At 39.1% G+C, this 24,941-nt stretch overlaps 2 protein-coding genes across 3 annotated transcripts in view; one reads left to right on the top strand and one right to left on the bottom strand.

The window, feature by feature from the left end:
• ctnna1 (catenin (cadherin-associated protein), alpha 1) overlaps positions 1-24,941 on the top strand; it is a 71,733-nt gene that overhangs the window by 7,150 nt on the left and 39,642 nt on the right. For both annotated transcript variants that reach the window (XM_061079009.1, XM_061079010.1), the window contains exons 4-7: positions 1,740-1,906; positions 2,338-2,457; positions 4,199-4,468; positions 8,295-8,498. In XM_061079009.1, the coding sequence (XP_060934992.1) occupies positions 1,740-1,906; positions 2,338-2,457; positions 4,199-4,468; positions 8,295-8,498 (761 nt within the window). The remainder of the gene's footprint in view (positions 1-1,739; positions 1,907-2,337; positions 2,458-4,198; positions 4,469-8,294; positions 8,499-24,941) is intronic.
• On the bottom strand, positions 21,845-24,140 carry lrrtm2 (leucine rich repeat transmembrane neuronal 2). The gene is made up of 2 exons (XM_061079473.1): positions 24,137-24,140; positions 21,845-23,487 (listed from the first exon to the last, which is right to left on the bottom strand). Exons 1-2 carry the CDS (start codon positions 24,138-24,140, stop codon positions 21,845-21,847), a joined length of 1,647 nt encoding a protein of 548 aa, XP_060935456.1.

Here is a 24,941-nt window from a genome sequence, read left to right as displayed (position 1 = left end):
TCCATTTGAAAGAAGAAATTATTACCGGACACTGAAGAGGTGTGGGTGTCTGTGTGTGTCACTGCCCCTCTTGATGACACATGCTGACCCAAGTCAGTCAGGGAAAATGTGCCAAACAGTTGTCCGCCTCCTGAACACCCATCCTCATTTCTAGTGATTTTGACTGTGACCCCTCACAGAAACGCGCTGCAGTACTCCCACCACTACTAATACTACCACTGATGTTACAACAGCTACTGTAGGCTTGTGTCATAAATACTGCCAATAACGGTAACACAATGTTTTTACGGGTGAGGAATTTTGTCTTATTTAATGGTTAACCGACAAGTGTTGTAGTAGCTTGCATTTAAAAAAAACAGTGCTGTCAAATGATTAAAATATTTAATCGTGATTAATCGCATTTATGTCATAGTTAACTCACGATTAATCGCAATTAATCGCAAATTTTTATCTATTCTAAATGTCCCTTCATTTATTTTTTTTTCCATTTTTTTTCCGTTTTAATGCTCTTATCAACATGGAAAAGTGGATTGGCTTGCTTTATGCAAATGTTTTATTTGATTGAAAAACAACATTGCCAAACAGGGCGGTACAAAATAAAATTATAAAGTGCACATTTCAGGTAAACCATGGCTTAATATTAAAAAAAATTCAAGTTTGCTGTGAACATAGCAGTCAGGCCTCTTATTTCAGAAACAATGAAACATAACAGTTAGGTTATCAATAAAAGGTAAGCCTACTACTTCTTTGCTTTTAGCCAGCTACTCAAACAGACAAGCAACAAAATAACAAACAAACAAAATACACAGGCAAGTGTCAGCCTACTTTGAAATAAATTAAACACAGAACTTTGTAGGGCTATTTGAGTCCTCCCCATATTTGTGGAAAATGTATGAAATAAGAAGTACCCTATTTTGAAATAAATAAAACCATATAGCTGCAGCCTAATAGTGTAACGGACTGGGTTTATGTTTATGTTTGGTTTTGACGTATGCTCAGTAAAACACTGTGGTGAAGGAGCGTTCTGATATCCTGAGTGTCAGTGAAGGGGTCGGGGTTGGACATGTGACTGTTTGGACCAATAGGATGGGTTGTTTGGGGATCGGGGGCCAATGAGGAAGTGAAGTGTTGTTGATGTGTGCGAGTGACGGAGTATGAGCGAGAAGTGCACATGTCCGTGTAGAGGATAATAAAAGCTACTAAACCACGAAGAAGTTCCGTGTCCTGTGTAAGCGGGGACGCTACAATAGCTTTAAAATATATATTTTAGTTGGCGAAATATTAAAACAAAAAGCAAAAGCAGGTCAGACTGGATCCGAACACAGATACTGCAGCTGCAGCTCTGCTTTAACTCACGTTAAAAAAATTGACGGCGTTAAAATGGGTTTGCGTTAATGCCGTTAATAACGCGTTAAACTGACAGCACTAAAAAAAAAAAAACAATTTTATTTGGTTTTGCATCACATTTTCAAATCATAAACTGATGGTTAGGCACGTGCTGAGTTAATCAAATGGTCACAGCTTGGTGCTTAGATATTTCTTCTGTAATCACTGCAAACTGATGGAAAACTGTTTCCTGGTCACAGTCAATTGATGATTAAGTGCACTTTTTAGCACTAAAAACGAATAAATCACAGCTGGCATTCTTGAACAGTACTTGCTGTTTTGAATTGGATTTCATTTGAACTTGTAATTTACACTTTAGAAGTTACAGCAGATGTTTTGTCATTTGTTCTCAGGTGACTCCATGCGCCAGTCTTCTGGAGAATTTGCAGAAGACCCCTGCTCTTCTGTGAAGAGGGGTAATATGGTTCGTGCTGCCAGAGCCCTCCTGTCAGCAGTCACACATCTGTTGGTGCTGGCTGACATGTCTGATGTCTACAAACTTCTACTGCAACTGAAACTGGTGAGATTGTCAGATTTGTATGCATATTGCACTATATAAACAAGCTTATCTGTAAGACTTTGCCATATCAGTTCCTCTCAACCTGAATCTGAAAACAACTTAACTTATTCCTATGGTATGATGGGAGCTGTGATATACTTCTGGGCTAGGTGAGGCTCATCCCATCATGTGTAAATAATAAAGGAAAACTGAATAAGCAAGATTTTTGAACTCATGTCATAGATATTAACCCAAATTTTCATCTTTCTTTTTAATAAATTAATTCAACTCTAAAAGTTTGGATACTTCTGACAAAACCCATATAAATGTATTAAAACAAAAAAAAGTCTGAAGTGGGGCTAATTAAATATTGACTTCATTCTAAATTGATCATTTCAGCTGAGTGGAACTTAACAAGTATTTTCTAACCTTTTTCCATCTTCTATGGTCAGGTGGAGGACAGTCTGGTGAAAGTGCGTAATGCAGGAACAGAACAGGACCTGGGAATCCAATATAAGGCCTTGAAACCAGAGGTGGACAAGCTGAATATGATGGCTGCCAAGAGACAACAGGTAAGGGAAAGTGAGCATGAAAGAGAGACAGGTTCTGATTGTGGGAGAAGAGGATTGATGGAGTTCTCGTCTGAAGGTCATCATGTAGATGAGTGGGTATTACTGCTCCTGTCAATCATTACAAAACATGTTATCCAAATGTCATAGCAAATTGTAAGTACAGTTGTAATAGAAAGTAAACAACAGGAAGAGTGCCTTATGCATAAACTGCTACATATATGTTGTATGTATGTATGTATGTATATGTGTGTGTGTGTGTGTGTGTATGTTTGTATGTATGAACAATCAATTACCAGTTGCAAGGACGTGGTGTGGGAATGCAGAAGCATGCAGGCTTGAGAAAACAAAATGACAAAAGCCTTTTCCTTGTGATCAGATATGGCATCTACAATGTTTTTCTCTACTATGGTGTTCGTGGTACTCACCAAAGGACACATTTATAAAACATTTTCCAGCACATTCTTCGAAAGAATCAAGGAGATGCACAGACATGCAAGTCACTGCATATGGAGAAAGCCTAGTGAATAGTGTTTTGATGCGTTAACTCAATAATTCATATGCTAATTATGGCATTAAATACATTTAGTGCCTTTTATGTTACATTTCTTTAATGTCCTACACATGAGTGTAGAAAGACGAGGATGCAACTTGACTGGTTAGTGGGGGCATACAGTCATGAGGCAGTAATTCTGTAGGTTCATGAATTTAATACTTCTTTTGCAGCCGTTACATCATATAGGAAAAATATTTGAATTACTGTATGTACATTTTTCAAGCAATAAAAACCGGCTAATCGTACCGGTATAAAAATCGGTATAAAATCGTATCATACCGGCTGCTATGACAACTTAATTTCCCTTCGGGGATGAATAAAGTACTCTATCTATCTATCTATCTATCTATCTATCTATCTATCTATCTATCTATCTATCTATCTATCTATCTATCTATCTATCTATCTATCTATCTATCTATCTATCTATCTATCTATCTATCTATCTATCTATCTATCTATCTATCTATCTATCTATCTATCTATCTATCTATCTATCTATCTATCTATCTATCTATCTATCTATCTATCTATCTATCTATCTATCTATCTATCTATCTATCTATCTATCTATCTATCTATCTATCTATCTATCTATCTATCTATCTATCTATCTATCTATCTATCTATCTAATCAGTAAATACTGTTTCCAATATTACCCCTTTTTAAATGAGAAAACTTGGCAGAGTAATCTGTGATGATTTTGTGAGCAAATTAGTTTTAGTTAACAAAATGTGTTTAACTTAAGTGAATGCAGGAAGTAATAAGGCTTCACAACTTTTTTCTCAAGCAGAAGTAGAGCCCTGGTAGCGTTCCTTTTGGAGGAGAGGTTTTGTGTATTCAAAGTATTTTTTACGCTGAAGTCTATGCCAGCGATCACTATCTCTTCTCCTCCCTTCTATGAAAATGAAATTGCAATATAATGCAGAGGTCTGAAAAGCAGCGCATTAAATTGCAAAGGCATATAATAATGGCCTGATTATGACTGTTGTGTTACCGCAGGGGACAGAAATAAATCTGGGTCATCCAGAACAAACTCTGTCACACTTAGTGTCCCCACAAGGGCATGACAGGCCCATTTTGAATTTAAAATACATTACCACCCCGCCCCCTGTAGGTATTCCATCTTCTAGTTTAACCCTTTATTTTTCATATTTTTCACTCTCCTTTGAATCCCGTTCTGCTAGGAACTAAAGGATGTCCAGCACAAGGACCAAATGGCTGCTGCTCGTGGGATTCTCCAGAGGAACATCCCCATGTTGTACACAGCGTCCCGTGCCTGCCTCCAGCACCCCGACGTGGCAGCCTACAAGGCTAACCGTGACCTCATCTACAAACAGCTGCAGCATGCAGTCTCTGGAATCTCCAACGCCGCCCAGGCCACCGCATCTGAGGACTCTGCACTCAATCATCCAGCAGGGGGTGGAGAACTTGCCTACGCCCTCAACAATTTTGATGTAAGTCAGATGAGTAGTTCACAGATCACATCAAATTCAGGTATCTGCCAGATCAATTCAAAACATCATATTTTTCCACCGCCAACAAGGCTCAGTTTCAATTAGAAGGGTTTATTAACAGAGTTAGATGAAGGGGTGTTTTTGAAGGATATAGTGAGGTCATATAGTGAGAGGAAACCCAACTGAATCATAAAATGACCAAAACCCTTGAAGGGCTTGGGGTCAAGGTGGAAATTAGGATGAGATATGTGGACAAATTTGGAAATGCCTTCAGGGTTCCTCAAAATATAGTTGTGAGTCACTTCTACATTCCTTGATTTTCTTCTATCTGTCAAACAAAGGAGATGCGCCCAACTCTGTTATTCAGACATAGAGACTCAAATGAGGCTGCATTTATAACTGACTCGTCATCAACTTGATTTTACATAAATATAGATAAACCCTTTCTCTGCTTGTTGCTATTGAGCTTTGTTAGTAGGTTGGTATATTTTACAGAAGTTATCAGAAAAACATAGCAAACTGCAATATTACCATTAAGTTTTATTTTGGGAAGACAGGGATTATACATGCTTCTTTTGTTGCAGACAAAAGTGTACCTATTTTGGCATTTAGCGCAGGCACAAACCCTAATATACTTAAATTTATTTAGCATGTTGCTCGCCAGTCCTTTTTGATGAAAACCTTTATTTCTCTTAAAGGTGTTGAGAGTCATCCAATGTTTTTTGGGGAATATATCTTTTCTCTATTCTTCCTACTATGGATCTTTAATTGTTCAAATTGCTGATATGAAACTGCCCATTCAACCTTTTAACAGGTTTTCTAAGATGTTATTCAAAAAAGATAGTCTAATATATATTATTTAAAGGAAAATATTTATGTCACAGTAATCATCATAATTTTGACATGAAATAACATTAGGATATCAGTTGGATTTAACATGGAACCAGATGCAGTCTGTGGTGAAGAATAGAAAGACTTTTAACCAGATTTTTGGTTCTGACATTGACTTATGTCAGAATTTCACTGCACCTTTTGATAAAATAAAAAAAAAGCTATATATATATATATAATGTACTGAAGATTGTTCATATTCAGCTTCCAAAGACACTTAAAAGACCCACAGCGACACATTAACTCTCTTTCAATGAGCTCTATAGAAGCACAAGTTGCCATTGTGTCCTCCACAAGTGTCCTTTGTCCCTTGGTTCCTTTCACTTGACGCAGCACTGCTCTTGTATTGATCATTTATTTAGTTTCACAATTTGCTGTGTGTATTTGGAAGAATGTGCCCTTAAAGACTCACAGCAGTGTTTCTCAATAATTACCATGGCTGTGGCGGCCCACCAGTTTAATTTGTACTGCCACAGTTTAATTGTGATCTGAATTTTTGTTTCACTTCTCAGTGACATAAAATATGTATAATGGAGTTTTTTTCACCATGGCCTAATTGTAGAGCGATGCCTGACTCTCGTTGCCCCGCTGTCATGCTCTCTCTCTCTCTCTCTCTCTTCATTGACAATTGACCCGTCCATCATTCAAAAAGAACCAAAGATTTTAGAACTCAGAACTCGGCATATCATTGGCAGTTTTCGATTTAGCTCTGTGCTTTTCCCTGACAAGCATTCAGTTCTCAGCTGGCAGGCAGATCTTTGCATAACACAGGCCCTCTTTCTTTCTACCTGCCTATCCTCTCAGTGTTCCCCTGTTACCACTATTGCTACCGTTATTCTAAACTTTTTCATTTGTAAAATTTTAAGGGATGCAGCTAACACAATTGGAGAAAAACTTAATTTAGCCTTTATTTAACCAAGAGCTCCCTTAAAATACGTTGTCTCTTTTTTTAATGCAACACCTGGTTATCACTTAGTCTTATTACGTTTGTAAATCACACGCCACAATGCTTTACCCAATCAACAAAATTCTTAGGCCCATCTTCAGATTTTCCACCTGAGTCAGTAGCACTTGGCAAGACTTATAAAAATGTACTTTTGCTAAGCTTTTTAATGTTTGTCCTTTTGACATTAATTTTGAAGTATGCTTCATTAAGCTTTGCTTTTCAAAATAGTCTCCGAACTCAGTACTCAAACCATGCCATTTCCTGCATGTTTACACTTATGGCACCTCAAGTGATCTATGTGCATCCAACAAGTGGCAACAATGCTGTATCTGAGATCTGTTGCATCACTTATTATTTTACAGGTAGTCACTCCAAAAACCTGGATGCAAACCTTTTTCCCAACTAGCTCCTTCAAGAACAAGTCAAAATTAGCATGACTCACCCCCCCTACCAAATTTCCTCTCTCTCTATTTCCTCCTCTGTGTCTCTCTCCTGTGCCTGTTGCCATGGCAATATGACACGAAAGCAGATGAGGTCAGATGAGACGGAATGGAGGGAGCTGGAGGTGGATGTGATAGAGGGCGGGCTGCCTAATAAACCGCAGTTTTATCCACTGAATTGTTGAATATTTTGTAGCAACAAGACATCTGTGGAAGCACGGAGTTCAATGGAGAAGTTGTCTTTCTTTGATTCGCTGCCACAGGCGTCACGGTGATATCTCAACCCTCTGCAGCGCCTCTTTAGAATGTCAACTAGTTGCCTCTCTGAGCAGGCTTGTCCCTGTAAAATCAGACATTTGGCTGTTCTCTCATCCTGCAGATATAAAAAAAGAGGAGCGTCGGCTACTGTAGCACTCAAATCAACGGTAGCAAATCAAATTCTTTCACTAAAGGATTATACATTTATATATACAATTACGTATTCATAGGCTCATCTGTTGTATGAAATGGATCTTGTCCACATTGCAGACATACAGTAGTACAACACCTGTCCTTTTTTGACTCATAGTGGATTCTTTCATGGGGTCCTTGGATATGCTCTCACTATCCCTCAATAAGGTCCTTTAATTACACTTTTTCTCCAGCCAGGGCCCATAAATTTGCCCGTTGAAGCAATACAAGTCAAAACACTATCAGTAGAGCAAAAGAACAGGCTTATGCTTAAAAAGGCTTTATAACAAATAATACTCACCCGTGCTTACTTTTTCTGTTGGTAAAACAATCGAGGAGACTCCCGAGTCCAGTTTAGAAAAGAAAACCAAATCAAATTGTTTTCAGTTGAATATGACTTGTGATCTATATACAGCATTGCATTAAACAGTAATGTCGAAAAGAAATTCTGACCAGACTTTCAAATTTGAAATGTTTATTTTCCTTTTCAAATGCTTTAGTTATTTTTTTGTACAGTGATGTATTAATAGTGATGTGATGGCTGGATGACAAATATTTGAAAAGATTAGAGCCGTTTAAGGTTTTCATTTTTTCCCCAACATTGCACTTTAATACAGAAACGTCTTTGAAAATATGTTGATATTGTCCCAAACTTTTTTACCATGTTGTGTACCTAATTCCTCCAACATTCAACTTTTACTACTACATTTAATGTGGTGCTCTCTTAGTGCTGAGTACAGGCCATTTATTTTTTTATTGAATTAAAGAAACAAGGTACTGCTTCTTAATTCTTTGCTATCCATATCATGAATTAGTCAGGACATGTTATCTCTTTCATTTTATGAAAGATGTGGCCATTATTTATATAACTATTTCTAAAACTGTCCTGTAATTGGCCTACATATACATAAATACCCTAAATACATATTTACCTTCACCCTAAGTGTTCCCTGTCGACCTGTCAGTCTCTCAAATCCGCCCTCCTCTTGCTCTTCACTCTAGTCTCTCTGGTTTTGGAGAAGGAGACATCAGTGTACCATAATAACTTTTTGCATTTTTTCCTCCATTTGTAATTTCCCCTCTGCTCCTTCCCCTACAGAAACAAATCATCGTGGACCCTCTGGCATTTAGTGAGGAGCGTTTCCGTCCCTCCCTGGAGGAGCGCCTTGAGAGCATTATCAGTGGTGCTGCCCTCATGGCCGACTCATCTTGCACACGTGATGACCGCAGGGAGCGGATCGTGGCCGAATGCAATTCTGTGCGCCAGGCTCTTCAGGACCTTCTGTCCGAGTATATGGGCAACGTAAGTGTCTCAGCTTTTGATATTTCCTTGTTCTTGCCATGCCACTATCTTAGACTCTGTAAGCATAACTAGTTCTCTAGTTTTTTATTCACATTTAGTCTTCATTGGAAATTTGGACAGAATATTTGTGAGATCAAAAGACATTTAAGTAATACATTTTTTCCAACTTTGACAAATAGTTATATAATATATAACATCGGATTCTCAAAAAACTTTTTATAATGTAGCATTCAGGAGTACGACCTAAAATCTGTGAAGTGCGACTCAACATTCTCCTTGGTTGCACCGGTGCACCAAACATTTAGCTGGCCTGTCTATGTGTATTTGATCCAGTCATGTCACTTCCTCATTTCATCTCTCCACTGCAGCGTTTACATTAACCCACACACTGACACCAGACCAACACAAAGACAGTGAGCAAAGATAAGCGAGGAGAGGCGGTGAACGAGGTGCAAAATGTCGAACAGTGGTGTCAAAAAGTGTGAATACATGGTCTACGCGACGGATTGCTAATGATTAACGATTAGTGCCACCGATTCAGGATCAGAGCAGAAGCAGCGGTTGGATATCACACTGTCAGAGTCTCCTGTCTGGGTTTGCTCCCTCCACACTCCTGCTCACCACTGCTCACTCACCACAATTCAGTAAAAAGTAAACAGTTTATCTGGAACTATTAAATAGAGATAATAGGACTTGATCCTTTCTGTAACATCAGAATCTCAGTGTGTGGAGTATCATTGCTGTGTAATGTCTTATAATCTATGAGGCTGATGTTTGTGTTTGCTGCGTTTTTTTCTGGCTTTTAGAGGAAAAGTCATACACTGCACAGTCTCCTTATTTCCTTGGTGAAATTTAAGTGTTCCTGTGTCTGTGACAGATGTCTGGTCAGGCAGGTTGTTATCGCTGTATTTTAACTCTTAAGCCCCTCTCACACTGGATAAAAAAACACCAATAGCTGCCTTTGTCTATAGAGTCATCACAGGTATTTTATTGGCTTCAGCTTCAAGCGCAGTAATGGAAACATGATGCCTGGGTAGACACTGGACACACTAATTTTCACCCCTGTTCTGATGCGATTCTGTGATGGCTTGTCGCCTCCATCTGTCTCGGCCACAAATTCCATCCATCTCCATTCAAGCAATGCACCAATATTGTTCAGCTGTCATCACGTTTGAACAGACCAAAGAAAAATATATAAAAAACAGCTGCTATAACATAGTCACTGGACAATGTAGCTTTCTACTGTTTACTAACCCTGCTTCCGTCACGTTCATATTTTTGAACGTTGCAAACCATAAAAACAAATCAGTAAGGCAAACTTGTCTTCCGGAAATAATTCGATCAGCTTTTTTACCTGTGTCAATAGCATCCATATATGTGGTAATTTTGGTGTAAAAGTTATCAACACACAATAGTCGTTTTTCAAAAACACAAGTATTTTAACAATGAAAATTGATTTGTCGTTGAAGTTCTGACTTTTTGTATTACCTGCCATAGTCTGAACAGTTGGCTATTAATTTAAGCATGTCTTGCTAACTGGCTTACTACCTGTAGTAATTTCCCTCCTAAACCAAGAGGTAACCTAACATAATCTAAATACAGTATGAAATTCTAAAAAGGCCAATTTAGGACAGGCAGATCAGCTGCCTCACTGCTCAGCCAGGATATTCACTACAGTAGAGAACTGGGCAATAGCCTAAGCCTGCCTGCTTAACAAGGTGAGCAAATTGGTGTTCTTGCTGCACCCAAATGTACTCTGTCTTCCTGGCCCTTGGCCTAATGCACCATGCAATGTCACTGAAATGTGTTGGAGTAGGTTTTGAGAGATTCTGCAAAGTAACTCTTTGGCAGAGATAATAACTGCATAGCAAGGTGGCATTTGATGAATTGCAGTAGCTTTACATTTTGGAGCGTGTAGCTTTGTTTTAAGTATGACAAAGTAGTACTTTGTAATTCTACAGTAGTAGTTTGCTTCACTTTGGTTGTCCTTGGGGGCAGATATTATATAGATATAGATATTAAAAGGATGGTAAAAGCCTTTTGTTTTGCTCCATTTCTATCCTTTACCTCTGTTCTGTTGTCGTGTAATCAGCTTTTATAGAATACAATACGCAAGAGAAATAGATTATGTTGCTGTATCGCTGTTTGAATGGGTTTTCAATGACATATTCACAAAATGGTTGAGGAGAATCATCAAATAAACCAGATTGGAGAACTCTAGTGTCAAATCATTGCTCATGCTGCATGGATATGACATTAGTAACCTGATAAGAGGCCATTTGTCAGGTCAGACTATTTGACACGTCACAGACAGTAATAGTAGAATGATGAAATGAATGATAGCTGAATTATTTTGTGCTGTTCAGTTTCGGGGTCCTTGTATTGTTACGCTTGCTCATAGTCATGTCTTTCTAAAACACTTGAGGTGATTAGGGCTACACCTGTGCTTTTCCTGCTTTATTGGTTCTCACTAAACATTTTCAAGATGATGACCAGATGTTGATCCAGTTTAAATGTTTCTCTCTGTGTATCATCCTTTTCCTGCACAGGCATTGCAGCAGTAGTATGATGGCTTTGTTGACCCAGAACATTGCCAGATTATTTAAGGTTCAGTCTATTCATGCAGCATCTTTGGTTTGCTTCTAAGTTTTCTACTTGACTGAACTCTGTCTGAACTGAACTCCATGTCACTCAGCATCTTCTTGTATGACCTGAGAACTTGGGATCCATCACCACAATGACAAGAAGACATTACATAGATTTGGCTTCTCATTTGACCAAATGTACGAAATGAATGAGGAGCAAAATATGTAATTTCCCACTTCGTGCAACTCTTTATTTTCTGGTGCCTTGCAAGGGATAGTTCTCTGAGAAATAAAAATTCTATCATCTACTCACCACTATGCCGATGGAGGGTGAGTGATGTGTTTGAGTCCAGAAAACAGAGTATTGGGGCTTAATCCAACCAAATTGAAGAAACTGGGTACCCATCTTCAAACTTTACATTGTTTTTTTAGCCTAAATGTCGTCCGTTCACATAACACACGCACAAGCTCTCGCCAAAGGTGCCAGAGTCGAGATAAGCTGGAACTTGCTGCAGAACGTGCAAGTTTTCACTGAGCTCATCGGGCTCCCCTTGTGAATGCGGTTATGAGCTATGAGGATAACAGAGGTCATTAAGGCTCAAAACATGGTGTAAATGACACCGTTTTTTAGTTTACTATGAAGGGTGGGTCTTACGGACACTTTGATGACAACACAAAAACAGTATGGAGGCATTTTCAGTTTTTTACGTTTGAAGAAGAGGTCACCAGTCACTTCAATTGTATCGAATATGGCTGCTACGCTATTTACCCCTAAAACTCCAAAAGGGTTTTGTGGACTCCGATACTTTACCCACCCCTCCATAGCCATAGTGGTGAGTAGATAATGATTGAATTTCAATTTTGGGGTGAACTATCTCTATAAACCAATGTTAGACTGTGACATATAACTGTGATTGAGCTTGACAGAATAACCTTAGATCACACTGGCTTAATGCAGATGTCTCTGTCATGATTCTAAAGTAGAGCTGGAAAGAAATGTAATTTATGCAGCAAAGCAATACCCTTTTTTGGGTCGATTTTTCACTACAAGTTCATACCTAGCACATATTATTCTGAGTGTAGAAACTGGAGTGCAAGTCATTTATCACTATATTTTGCCATTGCAGCATATGGGTTTACACTCACAGCTGATGCTGTTTGATAGACTACTATCTCCTATTCACTTTCTCTCTCATTCCTTCTGCTCCTTCATTCCCTCAAGCTACAAGATGTCTCTACCCCCCCCCCTTTCTCCATGTTTTTGACACTTCAGAAAAAAATTCTGTCTGAGATCCTTTCGTTTTCATCTGTTTTGAGTGACATTTCAAGGATGACACATAAGCTTTTAGAATATTTCACAAAATTTTGTGTAGTTCTGTTCAGTATGCCTGTAAGTTTTTATGGGTAAAATAATATTCACTAAGATTGCCAATGGCATTTACTTTGATCTGGGCTCACAACAGACCCTATCTGACCTATGCAGATATTCTAAGTATTTCATGACATTGAGGAATGTACTTTTGCAGCAGGGTGACCAGACGTCCCAATTTAGAAGTATTTGTTCAGGCATCCCAAAGTCTTAAATAATAATTAGGCTGAATGTTTTCTCAAAAGAAAATATAATTTATTGTAATGGTAGAATAAAGGCTATATTTAGACCATAGAGATAGAGAAGACCAGTGTTCTAAACCGAAAACAAACTCACACAAACGCACACCTACTCTGGGTTAATACAGCCTCTCAAAGAAAGGAGGACAAATTAAAGAATGTTGGTGGAATTCTACAACTTCCTCGCCTTTGTTTTTTATGTTTTTAGAAAAACATAGAAAAACATAAAGCTGCAGCACATTGATATGAAAAGCTCTGATAACCTTGGGTTAAACTGATTGTGGACTTGAGGTTGTGGGAAACAGATATTTGAAAAATTTCTTAATAAACAGAATATGTTTTGTTGTTGGATCACGTTTTCCCTCCTCCAATCCTGAGTGGAAATATACGTTTGCACAGTGTTGTGATTATCATTTAACAAGACTAGAGCTTGTGCACTCAGCCATTGAAGGGGAAAGGCGAGTGGGGGTAATGTTGCCCCAGCACTGCCACATAGTATGACCTCAATTACTCCATATTGTCAAGACAGTTCGGCATGGTGTGTGTTGAGTGTAACTGTTTCTGCCACTTTTTATTAATAATGCATCTCTTGTTCCCAGTTTCTGTCAGGGTTTTATTTCACGTAAGAGAGTGATGCTAGGTCGCTTTGACATATTAGGCTCCTGACATTTAAATTCTTCAACTTGAAGTGATACATTATCATTTGGACCTGTATTAAAAGGACATGCGTATCCACTGCATTGGGACCCTAGCCTCTCCCTTCGCTTGCCACCTTGTATCTCAATATAGTTCCCCATGCTGTACTATTCAGCATTTCTCTTACCCATGGCTTTTTCCTGGTTGAATTCTCTTTCCTGTTTTTTCCATCCTTGCAATCCTGTCTGCCCCCCGTTTATGTCCATCTCTCTCGTGCAACAGCTCACTTCCCCCAGCCAACTCTCGCAGTCTTTTTGCCTCAGGCATCCGCAGTGAGTGACAGAATTTTGCTTTATGCCTGCTACTCTGTGCCAACATGGAAGCCTCTCATTTAAACACATTTTCGGTTGAATGAATTTCAGACCATCTATCCTGTCTATCCGACACATTAATGAGATATGTGTTACCCAACAGAAAATTATTTTTGATTTAGGTTTAAAAACACCTGCACACAAGTAATCTTTAATACGGTTCCAAGAGGACCGTTTACAAGTTCATGAGACATAAGCTATAACAGCATACTGTTAGGTAAGGATATTTTTTCTTTCTAGTGGTCAGGAACTGAAAGACTGAATGTAGTGGAATGGCTCAAGGTAGGTTTTTATTTTTCCCCATATTTTGAAAAAGCTAAAGTGGAATAACATTCAAGGGGACTACACCTAAAGCAAGACCTGCGTGAAAGGAGTTCAATTTATCTAGTTGTAATCTCATCTAAACGCATAATTAAAACAAATTACACTCCACACAATGTAACAGGGAAAAGATTTAGTGTCCCCAAGGCTTTCGAATATTTACAGCCTCCATAAAACACTAGTCTGTCAGTAACAGCCCGTCAGGCAACGTTTCCCAGACCTGGCCCTTGATCTCTTACTGGTAAAATCTAGGCTTTTTGATTGGCTTTGCTGGCAGGTAGAGTATATGCACCTTGTTTTTCCACTGTAGTCAAACAGCGAGGAAGGCCACGCCCTCACAATTGGACATTTAGCAAATTCGAACCTTCACATTATTAGTTATGTGGGTAAATTAAATTGACCATGGCTTGGGTTTTTACATAAAAAAGGTAATTTGTTGATATTCAGTAATTGCGCGCTGCACAAAAAAGCAATTTCAATGTAAAGAAACATAACTGATAGCTTTCTTATATTATCAATCTATAGGCATGACTCTCTTGTAAAAATCACACAACTAAACGTTGTGTGTATTTTATTCATGCAGTTGTCCCTAATATTTGCTAACAGCTGTCTCCAGATATCAAGCTGATGTCTTGTCAACACAAACGGAGAATGAAAGCAGACTCTCAGTTTCTGCTTGGTTTGTGCTCAAAGTGATCATTAAATTTGATTCACTGTACTTAGTTGAATCATCTGCCTTCAACACGGCTTGCGTATCTATATAAGATGGCAGTTATTTCTATGAAATATGCATGATAATGTCCTTGTAAGTGGTTCAGTCTTTTTATCGTTGTTGCTCAATGTTTTGTACATTTGGGGCTAAAATAAATATGTCTTGGCTTGGTTGTTTGCATTTGTCAAGGAAAATAAATTCCAAGTTTTAGGTTTTATAACTGGGTAATGTGTTTATAATTTTGTCTATAATGTTCCCTTCACATATTTATATTTAATGAAACGGTGTTAATTTTCCTTTTAAATGAAACAGTGTTAATTTTTCTTTTAAATTAAATGGAAGTTTAAGTTCTCTCGCATGTCCCACAAATGTGAAGCCCAAATTAATTGCTTTTACACTAACACGAAAGCTACACCAAGCTTACGGTTAAACCTGTTATAATTCCGTCAGAGATGTAAGGAAAGTTTCTTTTTTCCCACACAGCATGTTGTGGATTGTTGCAGCTTTTCTGATGCTGATGACAGTAGTAAGAGTGAACCAAATTTAGAAGCTCTCATAAAGCTCCATAGAACTGTGGGGAACTGCATAGTCTTTTCAGTTCGAGAGTAGTTATGCTTTCCATTGTTGCTATAACGATTTGGATTTGAGCCATTTTAAATGGAGGTACATGAAGTGTCCATTTTGTTTCACCCTCATATGAACACTACATTTATCACACACATATAAATCAACAAATTCAATCAACATCATTCAACCCTTGTTTCTTACCTTGATAAGTCAGATGTCCACTTGCATTCATTGTTAAAAATGGGAGGGGAAACCAAAATTAGAATCTTCTCCTCTCAGGTGTCGTCTCAGAGCATTACATTAGATGGAGGTTACAGGTTAGAAACAGACTGAATTGAAGTGAATAGAGCAATGATGAAAGTTTATACATTTTTCTCTGCAAACTAAAAACACAACTCTTCTGACTATACTTTGAATAAACGTTGAAACTAACAATTTAGTAGCACTTAAATGTGATTCTTGTTCTGGGATCTTACCCTCATGGTTGAATGCACTTATTGTAAGTAGCTTTGGATAAAAGCGTCAGCTAAATGTAATGTAATGGCAAACCTCATCTAGGCATGTTTTGACTTGTTCACTCAGATTACATATTATAGCAAGTCCCATTATAAAACATGCCACTGAGCTTGGCAACAAGATATTAAATGACTGGATACTGTGGATATCTTTGTGTTGAGTGAAAAACAAAATTAATTACACAGAGTCCTTTGCTAACAAGCTGTTGCATCGATTTGTATCATTATCATCCATCTATTTTCAAAACCTTGGAAGCCTGCATCATGGCCTTTCATGGAAATCAGCGCACGTGCGTAATTGACAGCAACAATGTTTTGTTCAAGCTGTACTATCAAATCAGACTTTATTGTCATTTTACGGGCATACAACAGTAAAGCAGGTAGAAGGAAATGGCCTTTCCAGTTTGTAACCAGTCTGTTTTAATATGTCATATGGTGTGGTATTTCAGCTAACCTATAAGTTGTTGTCATCCACTCTGCACAGAAAACAAGGTTCGAGGTGGAGCTGTCAGTGCTGTTGCTTAGAGAACATGATTGCAGCAGTTCGTTGTATTAAATCATGTGTCACAATTTGACACAACACTGACTTCTGGGAAGAGAAGGCAGCAATGGAAGGCTTGCAGTACGGAGTGCCTCTTTTTTTATTGTTTGGACACTTAATCCAAACCAATACATCACAAAGAGGCAAACAAAAGACTAGCACTGTGCTAAATAACCATGGTCTGTGGCTCTGACAGCTGACCGTAGTCTAAAGTGTAAAGTAAAAAGACGCTTTTCATTTTCTGTGGTCGCCGTCCTGACTATGAACAGGAAAAGGGATGGAGCACTGCTGGATTTTGCGGAAGTTGCAATTGAGGAAGAAGGACAGGTTGTTGGAGCCAATGGCAACCTAATTCCCTGTCATATGAAATGGGGCCCACGCAAGAAAGTAAATGTTAATTGTATTTCAATTCAAAGCAACCGGTAAATAACTTGGTGAGCAACCTTTTCGGTCATGTTTCAGCCATCATCATTTTTGGTGCGTGCAAAATGGTCATGTTGTATTTTGGGCAACAATATCCTGCTGGAGTTAAAGCTCAATGCCAGTGAGTTTACCATCCTCAATGTGACTGCACTGACCAGAGTATCCAATTCGAGACGCAGTACTAGTCCATATAGGTGATAGCAATGATGCTGTTTCACAAGTGGCTCATTAGTTTTTGCTTGCACATATTTATACCCAGACTGTTAGCTTAACTTCTTCTTTAGCTTGTAGCTAATGTTGCCATATCCTCTAAAAAGATCAGCAAAAGGGCTGAGCATTTTGCAGATAGAAACAGAGTCTGACCTTTGTGTTGCTCATCCCTATATCAGTTGTGCTTGAATCCCCCAATCATGTAGTTGAGGAATGGGTTTAAATGTGTTAAGCAATAAATACATTAGTGGTGTATTTGCTGAGAGTCCAGATCAATATGTCCTTCCCAAGCATTTTCTAGATTTATTGGAGGTTTCATAATAATACCTGAAGTGTACATGAGCTCTGAGTCCTTGAACCCTCCAGACTACAGAGGCCTCATAGTCAGACTCATCAGTTTAGTGGCTCCCCGGCCTGGGTACACTCTGTAGGTTAATTATGTGGTTTCTGAAGGCCTCATCAAAAAAGAGAAGGTAAAATTGAAGTACCTCTTAGAGCTGGTAAGCCAGGTTGGCCTATATTCTTCATAATGTTTGCACTCCAAACTGCTTGACATAAATAAGTTGCCTTAAGATAAGGTATACATATCGAACAGCATGTCAACCTGAAACTGTCAAATTCAAGAGTTGAATTAAAGTAAATTTTTTTGGAGCAAATTAAGTATTTGCTGAGGATACGAATGAGATGAGTGAATTTACATTTTCGGTGCACTATCCCTTTAAAGTGCCATTCGTGACACGCTATGTGTGAGACGGGATACCTGCGTCTAATCGTGTCTTTGCATTGTAAAACATTGCTGTCAGTGTATAAAGTACACACACAACACCAAGAACACATCACCTTGATTTCACCCCATTGCGTCTCACCGCAATTCTGTGAAATCTACTGTGCAATGCCAATTCTATAGACATACGCCCAACCCGCACCACCATTTTGAAAAGGTTTCTTAAAAATCAACGGGTATTCAATGTGTTATCTGCTTTGGGTTATTTTTGATCATAATTAGTCTGCTAAATAACATAAAATCCACAGTTGACCAGAATCAACGTCAAAAAGTGTGACTATTACGATTATTCAACACTTTGACATGTAGCTCATATTTATATACAAGGGAGGAAATGGAAATTTTGTTATCACCGTCTTTTTCTATAACTGACATTAGCGTGATTTTGCATGGAGCATTAACTGCCAACTGTCAGCCAAGATTTCTAATCTGGAATTTTATTTGGAAGTTGATGCCTGTGGCCATTTTTAGAATATTATTTTTTCACTGCTATTCAGGCAGTGGAGGCAGTTAATATAGTGATTCATCATGTAAAAATATTATTTGGTACTTTGATTTGCTCAAATATGAAGATTTAGTACTTTTCTCTATTTTAGATATCACATACTCAAAAGCTCTGAGTTTACCATTGTTGTTTGGACAGAAATCGCAGTTAAGAAATGACCTTGGCCTCTGTGAAACCAAGGAGCAGGGAATGCAGGTTGTGACCATCATGCTGCCTTCTGTTAATGCTTTGTATTTTTATCACATCCATTTGCAAACTAGATAATTTAATAATTGTGCTGACAGCTACTGCTGGAAGGTAATTTTTTTTTTACTTTAGTGACCTAAACTGTTACTAGAAAACCGTGAGAGCGTTTATGTTCAATACATATGAATTTTCACAATATACTCTTACATTTCACCTTCATCAAGGGTTGTTTATTTTTGGAAGGCTTTTTTCAAGAGCGTGAGGTGTATACATTTAACAGAAAATTGAAAGACCAAACCATGTTGTGAGCATCCATCATTTCGCAAACAGTCTAAATTATAACGATTTTATTTAAAAAATATATGTTTTGAGGGGAAAATGTTTTTTTTTTCAGTTTGGCACATCTTTTCCACTATACAGATATGAAATTGTACATTTTACAATACAAAATGAAAATGGGAAGAGAAAAGCATTCATTTTGCACAAAGATGTTGGGTAAGAGAGAGGGGGATTGGTTCACTTGGTTTTTCTTTTTTTTTTTGTTTATTTTTTTTAGGCAGGATGGGGACCAGGGCTAGAGGATGACAAGAGGAAACAAAAACAGTTTACAAAGACCCAGTGCAAAGGATGCTTATTTCTACAAATTCTGTGGATCTTCAGTCACTCAGTACAACTGTAGTCAGTGAAATTGAATTTCAATGATTGACAAAACCTTTTTAGGAATTCCACATACATCCCCATTCTTGGTGATATCAAAAATGAGGTCCCCCCCCCATAATGTTTGCTGAATGACATTAGGAATATTTAACTCAATTTCGACTTTTGTACATGCAAGACAGATTAGAAGGGCAACAGTAAAAGCAGTGCTGGAAGAAAAGCTGGAAGAAAATAAACAGTGGAGCTGCGAGGATTTGGAAATCGGTATGATCAGTGTAGTTTTTCATGTGAAGTGTAACAAGTTTTGGTTTACACACTTTCTTCAAACTTGTTGAATGCATTTTATGACCATGTGCAGAGAAACATTGACACAAACATTAATTTAAAAGTGTGAATCCAAATTTTGGCTCCCAAGAGACAGCCACAAATGCTACCCCCTGGCTACCTCTAGGGGCACCAGCCAACACACAGCAACCTATTTGCTCAAAACCAGATATCTCACTTCAACATGCTATGCCACTTCTTGCTGTCTGAATGGCTGACTTTGTTAAACGTTGCCACACATTTAACTGTCTAGAAAATGGCATATCCTGATTTCCAGAGTGAAATGTTTTTCACTATAAAAATGCTCAATACAGCTCATCAGTTAACCAGTAATGAAACTGCTGCTGCTGTGGGATCAGTATACATTTCAAGCCCAAGTGCAATCAGTCAGCATTCGTCATTCCATTTTCTACTACCTTTACTTGGCCAGAGAAATGCTCAATGGTTTTGATAAACTACGACATTACCCCAGAGTTGCCCCCCTCCATCGTCCCATCAATTCCTCTTAATTCCTCTCTTTCACCCTGCCCCCACCACCAAACTGAACACAAAGAAGTGCGGAGCTGCGGCAGCAGCTTTAGTCTGATGCTAATGCACATCCTCTCCCTGCTGCATACAAATGTGTCCTGACCCAGGCTTGCTGTTTGCTTATTACCGGATCTCCATTTGCTTTCAGGGTATTAACCACAGTTTAACTTGACACTTGTGACTGCCAACCAAGTAACTGCTCTCAAATTTATTATTCACCCTAAACACATTTTTAAGACTGTAAATGACAGCTCAGTGTCTCTAACGAGCAATTCCTTAAAATAAAAGGTTATGTTTTGTGTGGTGTGGTGTGGAGGATGAATCTAGTGGAACTACTTTCGAGTGGCTGAACAAGCCAAATGTTGCTGGATCACTGGTGTGGGTGACAGAATTTTAGATTATTTTTGCCTTGCCTTAATTGGTTCAATCTTGAGCCTGTCAGTCCTGATTAGAGTGTTAGCAGTTAAGATCCTGGATGACTGGGAAAGGTTTAATTTTCAGAGTGAAATGCTCTCCTATCTGGTATTTGCACTGTTCATTATTCTTTCACTTGCTACCGTCTTGTCACTCTACCTGGTCTGTATATTGAACCTTGTATATATTAGCAAATCAGTAAACTACTTATTAGGTGAAGCTGTAGGAATGGTTATGGTCACAGTGTGTATGGCATTTGGGTGCTCAAAAATCCATGTACAAGTTATGGTACATTTAAAGGTCTAATAGTTTTTTTCTTGATGTCCAAGGTCAGGAAGACATCCATGTGCTTTGTTAAGCAGTGTAGCGTATTGGAGATTAACCACAGACAAACAATGCTTAGTGTTTCCCACAGGTTAAGAATTTATTTGTCGCAGTTGGCCCCTGTGTGTGAGTGCTCCAACATCCGAGTCAGCTGCAAAACAGCATTACATTTACAAGCTAAGATCTGATTAAAGAGTTCATTTTTCCAATTTATATAATTGAACATAAATTCACCATACCGGCAGTGTTTTCAATCAGTATACACTTTTAGTTGCATTTGCACGCAAGATATTTTGGAAGAAACCCAAGTTTCCCCCGAAAATCCCCTTTTGGCTAAGGACAACTGTTTTTGGGGTGGGCTGCCCAAATAAATTCTGCAAATGGGAAACACAGAGAGCCTTTTGGTTTGATGGGAAGTTATAGACTTCCTTAATAGGCTCATGTCTGATTTTTCTAAAGTAATATAATTATCGTATACCGAATAGGATTCCACCCTCTCTAAAGAGGATTTATTTTTATTTATAACATAATAATAATAATATCATGAATTTATAATTCAGAATGTGAATTTGGTCTTCGTAGCCTTTAATGTGTCATGCCTGTCCCCAAAACAATGAAGCTGTAAAACAACATGTATATATCACTCTAATATCCAATTAATCTGCCTCAGTGTTAGAGTGATTAGCTTACAGTGTCTGTGGTGCATTTAGAATCATGATTTCAAATATTTACTCTGTAAAAGATGTAAATCACATTTCTCCACTTAATGTATTCTGTACGCAGTGGGCCATTTGGCTATGTTATATAGTATTCTCTCTGTGCTGCAGAATATAGAGACAATGTGGTGACAAATCTCACAGTTTACATTTTTCTTGTTTAAAATGATTGCCCCCTGCCTGATATGAACAACCTCGCATTCATAGAAAAATAAATTTGTGACTATCCCTACCTCATCCCTAAACTGTCACGTCCAACCTCTGTCATTGTGGCATTCTTTATTTCTCACATATTCTCAAATCTCACTGGTAGAAATTATGCTTTTTACATAAATTGGAAAACAAAATCAAAAAAGCAAACCCTGTATCATCTGAAATGGTCAAATGGAAAACCATATGCTCTAGGAATAAATAAGAGTTCATACTTCACACTCTTTGTAAGGCAGTTGCTGACACTTGCACTGCCCATAGCCATTGATGATCACGAGTGCCCCTTCTTCGTGGCTGGGCTCATATTCATTATAGGGTACCTGTGTTGCTAGATCTGCCATAGGCTGCCGCTGCTGGGTCCTCATCTGTCTGCGGTTCTGTATGGCCGAACAGTGGCGTATCCGGCGCAGGGTGGGAGGGCAGCACTTCCGTGAGATATACACAACAAAAATGATGAAAAAGAATGAAAATAGAAGGGCCATAGTTCCAATTATAACCCTATGAGTCATAACAGTGTTGTCCATTGCCGAGAAGTCATCCGTTACTGCTGCCTCTTCCAATGCAGCAGTAGTTGCTTGAGCAGTGAGTGGTGTTTGTGTTGTGGTTGTCGTGGTAGTGACCGTGGTAAAGCTCCCAAAATCCTCTGAATAGTCCTGCGTGGGGGTCAGCTGCATAATTCCAAACAGGGAGCTTGTGATTTCTGTAGCTGTAGTAGCGTCTGTGGTTGTACTGATTGTCTGAACAACTGGCGCTGAAAAATTCTGACAAAGCTGGAATCCATAGACGGCATCAAGTATCTCCTCCCCTTGGGCATATTCAGGACTATGGCAGAGAATGGAATGTTCCCACCTTCCCTTAAAGGTGCTTAGCCAAGTGGCCAGAGAGCAAATCCTTTTGGTACATTCCCACAGGTTGCTAGACAGCCCAACAGTGCCCAGAGACTGCCACATTTCCATGACTTGGGGATCCAGACTGCTTAGTTTGTTGTTATCCAACAGCAAAATCTTTAAATTTGGCAGCGTTTGAAACACATCAGGTGTGAGCACACGAATTTCGTTTCCTGTAAGGTCGAGCTTCTCTAAAGTGGTCCAGCTCCACTCCATGCCACATGTTAGGTTGCTGATTTTATTCCATTGCAGATATAGAAACTGCAGAGCAACAAGGCGAGGGAAATGGGCCAAGTTGATCTTGGTCAGCTGATTGTGCTCCAAGTGGAGCTCTTTAAGCTTAATGAGCCCAGCAAATCCATTCCGTGCCAGACTCCTTAGACGGTTGCTGCTCAGGCCCAGATATTCCAGGCTGCGGCAGTCCCAGAATGCTCGAACAGGTGTGGTGCGAAGTAAATTTGAACGAAGGTGGAGTATCTGGAGCTTCCTCAGTCCATGAAATAGTTCGGGTTCCAATGCAGTCATCTGATTGAAGGACAGGTCCAGTATCTGGAGGTTGATGAGGTGGATGAAGGTTGTGTTGGGCAACTTGGTGATACGATTAGAGCTCAGATTGAGGTCCTTCAGCTTGTAGAGCCCTTGAAAGGCATCCTCTTGTACAGTGGTAATCTGGTTGTGGTCAAGGTGTAGCCAGGTCAGCTGGCCGAATCCATAGAACTGATCAGGGCTGAGCTCAGTGATGCTGTTGTGACGTAGTGACAACCCCAGGGCCCCCTTGTCCACACCATCTGGGGGCGCCTGAAGCCCCTGGGTGTCGCAGTAGAACTGCAGGTCCTCACAGCGGCATTTTTGAGGGCAGGTTGTGCACGATGCAGGAGGCAGCTGGCACACTAGGAGCATGCTGATCACACACAGACACAGAGCCGCTGGTGCAGGTCCCACCAATGGCCACCTTGAATGGAAACCTGGGTGGGTTCAAAGATAAGAAAATGAACTATGGGGCGGGAAAGCTAATCTCTGCAGAGCACTTATTACTAATTCATGGTGGCGATTGTTGTCTCGTTTGTTAACACATGCACATGCACCAGTTTAGGTATTTTACATTGACAACTTTCACAATCTGTGTAAATGTGATATCTTTGAGCTTAGGTTTAGTAGAGATATCATTTACGGAGGCATCTAATTATCAAATGCATACAGCAGCTGCACTTTCCTCCCCCTTATTTTTTTAATTTGATCTATTTTGTTCATAATTTGTGCTAAGCGATTTGACGTAAATATACATTTTCTGCTGCTTACGTCATTCATTTATTACATTTTTCAATGTTTCTACCCCTTTTTTCAGCAGCATAAATAAGATATGCTGTCATCCTTTTAATCTTTAGTTTTTTCTTCTTTTTTCCCCTGAGTTTTGTTATCACTCAAGAGGTTAACAATCAAATAATAATGGTATTTAAAAAGTATACATACACAAGACTGATTCAGTGAAGAAGGAAACATGAAAGACAATTGCGGTAAATAGACTGGGCTGAAGAGCTTTTAGTCCTCAGCCTCCCTCTCTTACTTGTATTCCCTATTCATGTCCCGACCTGGCGTATAAAGGGGCTAACTTACCCATTCTTTTGTGCACATCGGAGGCTGCATTCAACTGTCCTTTTCTGCAGACTCTTGGAGCAACCAGATGGAAAAAAAATCCAAAGGGAAAAAACCCTTTTGAGTAAGCACAAAAGGAATCAGCCTCTTTGGAAATAAAGCAATTCGGAGCCCACCCCAATGAGACAAAATCTGAAATTCCATGTCCCGAGATGATGCTTATTCCGGTTTTTTTCTCAGTCCGTTAAAATCCAAGCTGAAAGAGAGTGTTGAATCTTGTCCTTCATCCCAAAAATCCTTGAAATAAATATTTATATTTTTTTAAGTTGATCAGTTGCATCCAGAGCGACTCCGATGAACAGACCCCCTCCTTCTCCTTTTTTTCCTCTTTCTTTTTTTACCCTTTTGTTTCCCCTCCACGGCAATGATGTCAGCTTAAATGGTTAATTGAAGATCAAGTGTTCCTCTTTCATGGCTGTGTTGTTCCAACCCTAACTTGTTGATGGCAGCTGGAGATCCTGCTTCCGACGCCGGCTCAATCTCGGCATAGCCTCTGCAGAGCTGTGCGCGAAGCTCTCGTCTGCTAGCTGAGACGCAGGGAGAGAGAAAACACCAGAGCAGGGAGTCAGGGATGTTATTCTGTGCTTTTTGTTGCAGCCACTCACTGCTACAGAGTGGTGGCAGCCTGGCGTCGATCATCACTACTGTTTCTCTCTCTCTTTCTCCCTCCCACACACACACAAACACCCTCTCACTCTCTTGCTCAGTCACTTGCTCTCTGCCTCATACACACTGCTTGTGTACCTCAGTCCTACCCCACCTCCCA

Source organism: Limanda limanda, chromosome 10 (genome assembly GCF_963576545.1).
Source record: "Limanda limanda chromosome 10, fLimLim1.1, whole genome shotgun sequence".
Lineage (NCBI taxonomy): Eukaryota > Metazoa > Chordata > Actinopteri > Pleuronectiformes > Pleuronectidae > Limanda > Limanda limanda.
The sequence above is the reverse complement of the archived record's forward strand: the minus strand, read 5'-3'. Positions and strand labels throughout refer to the sequence as shown.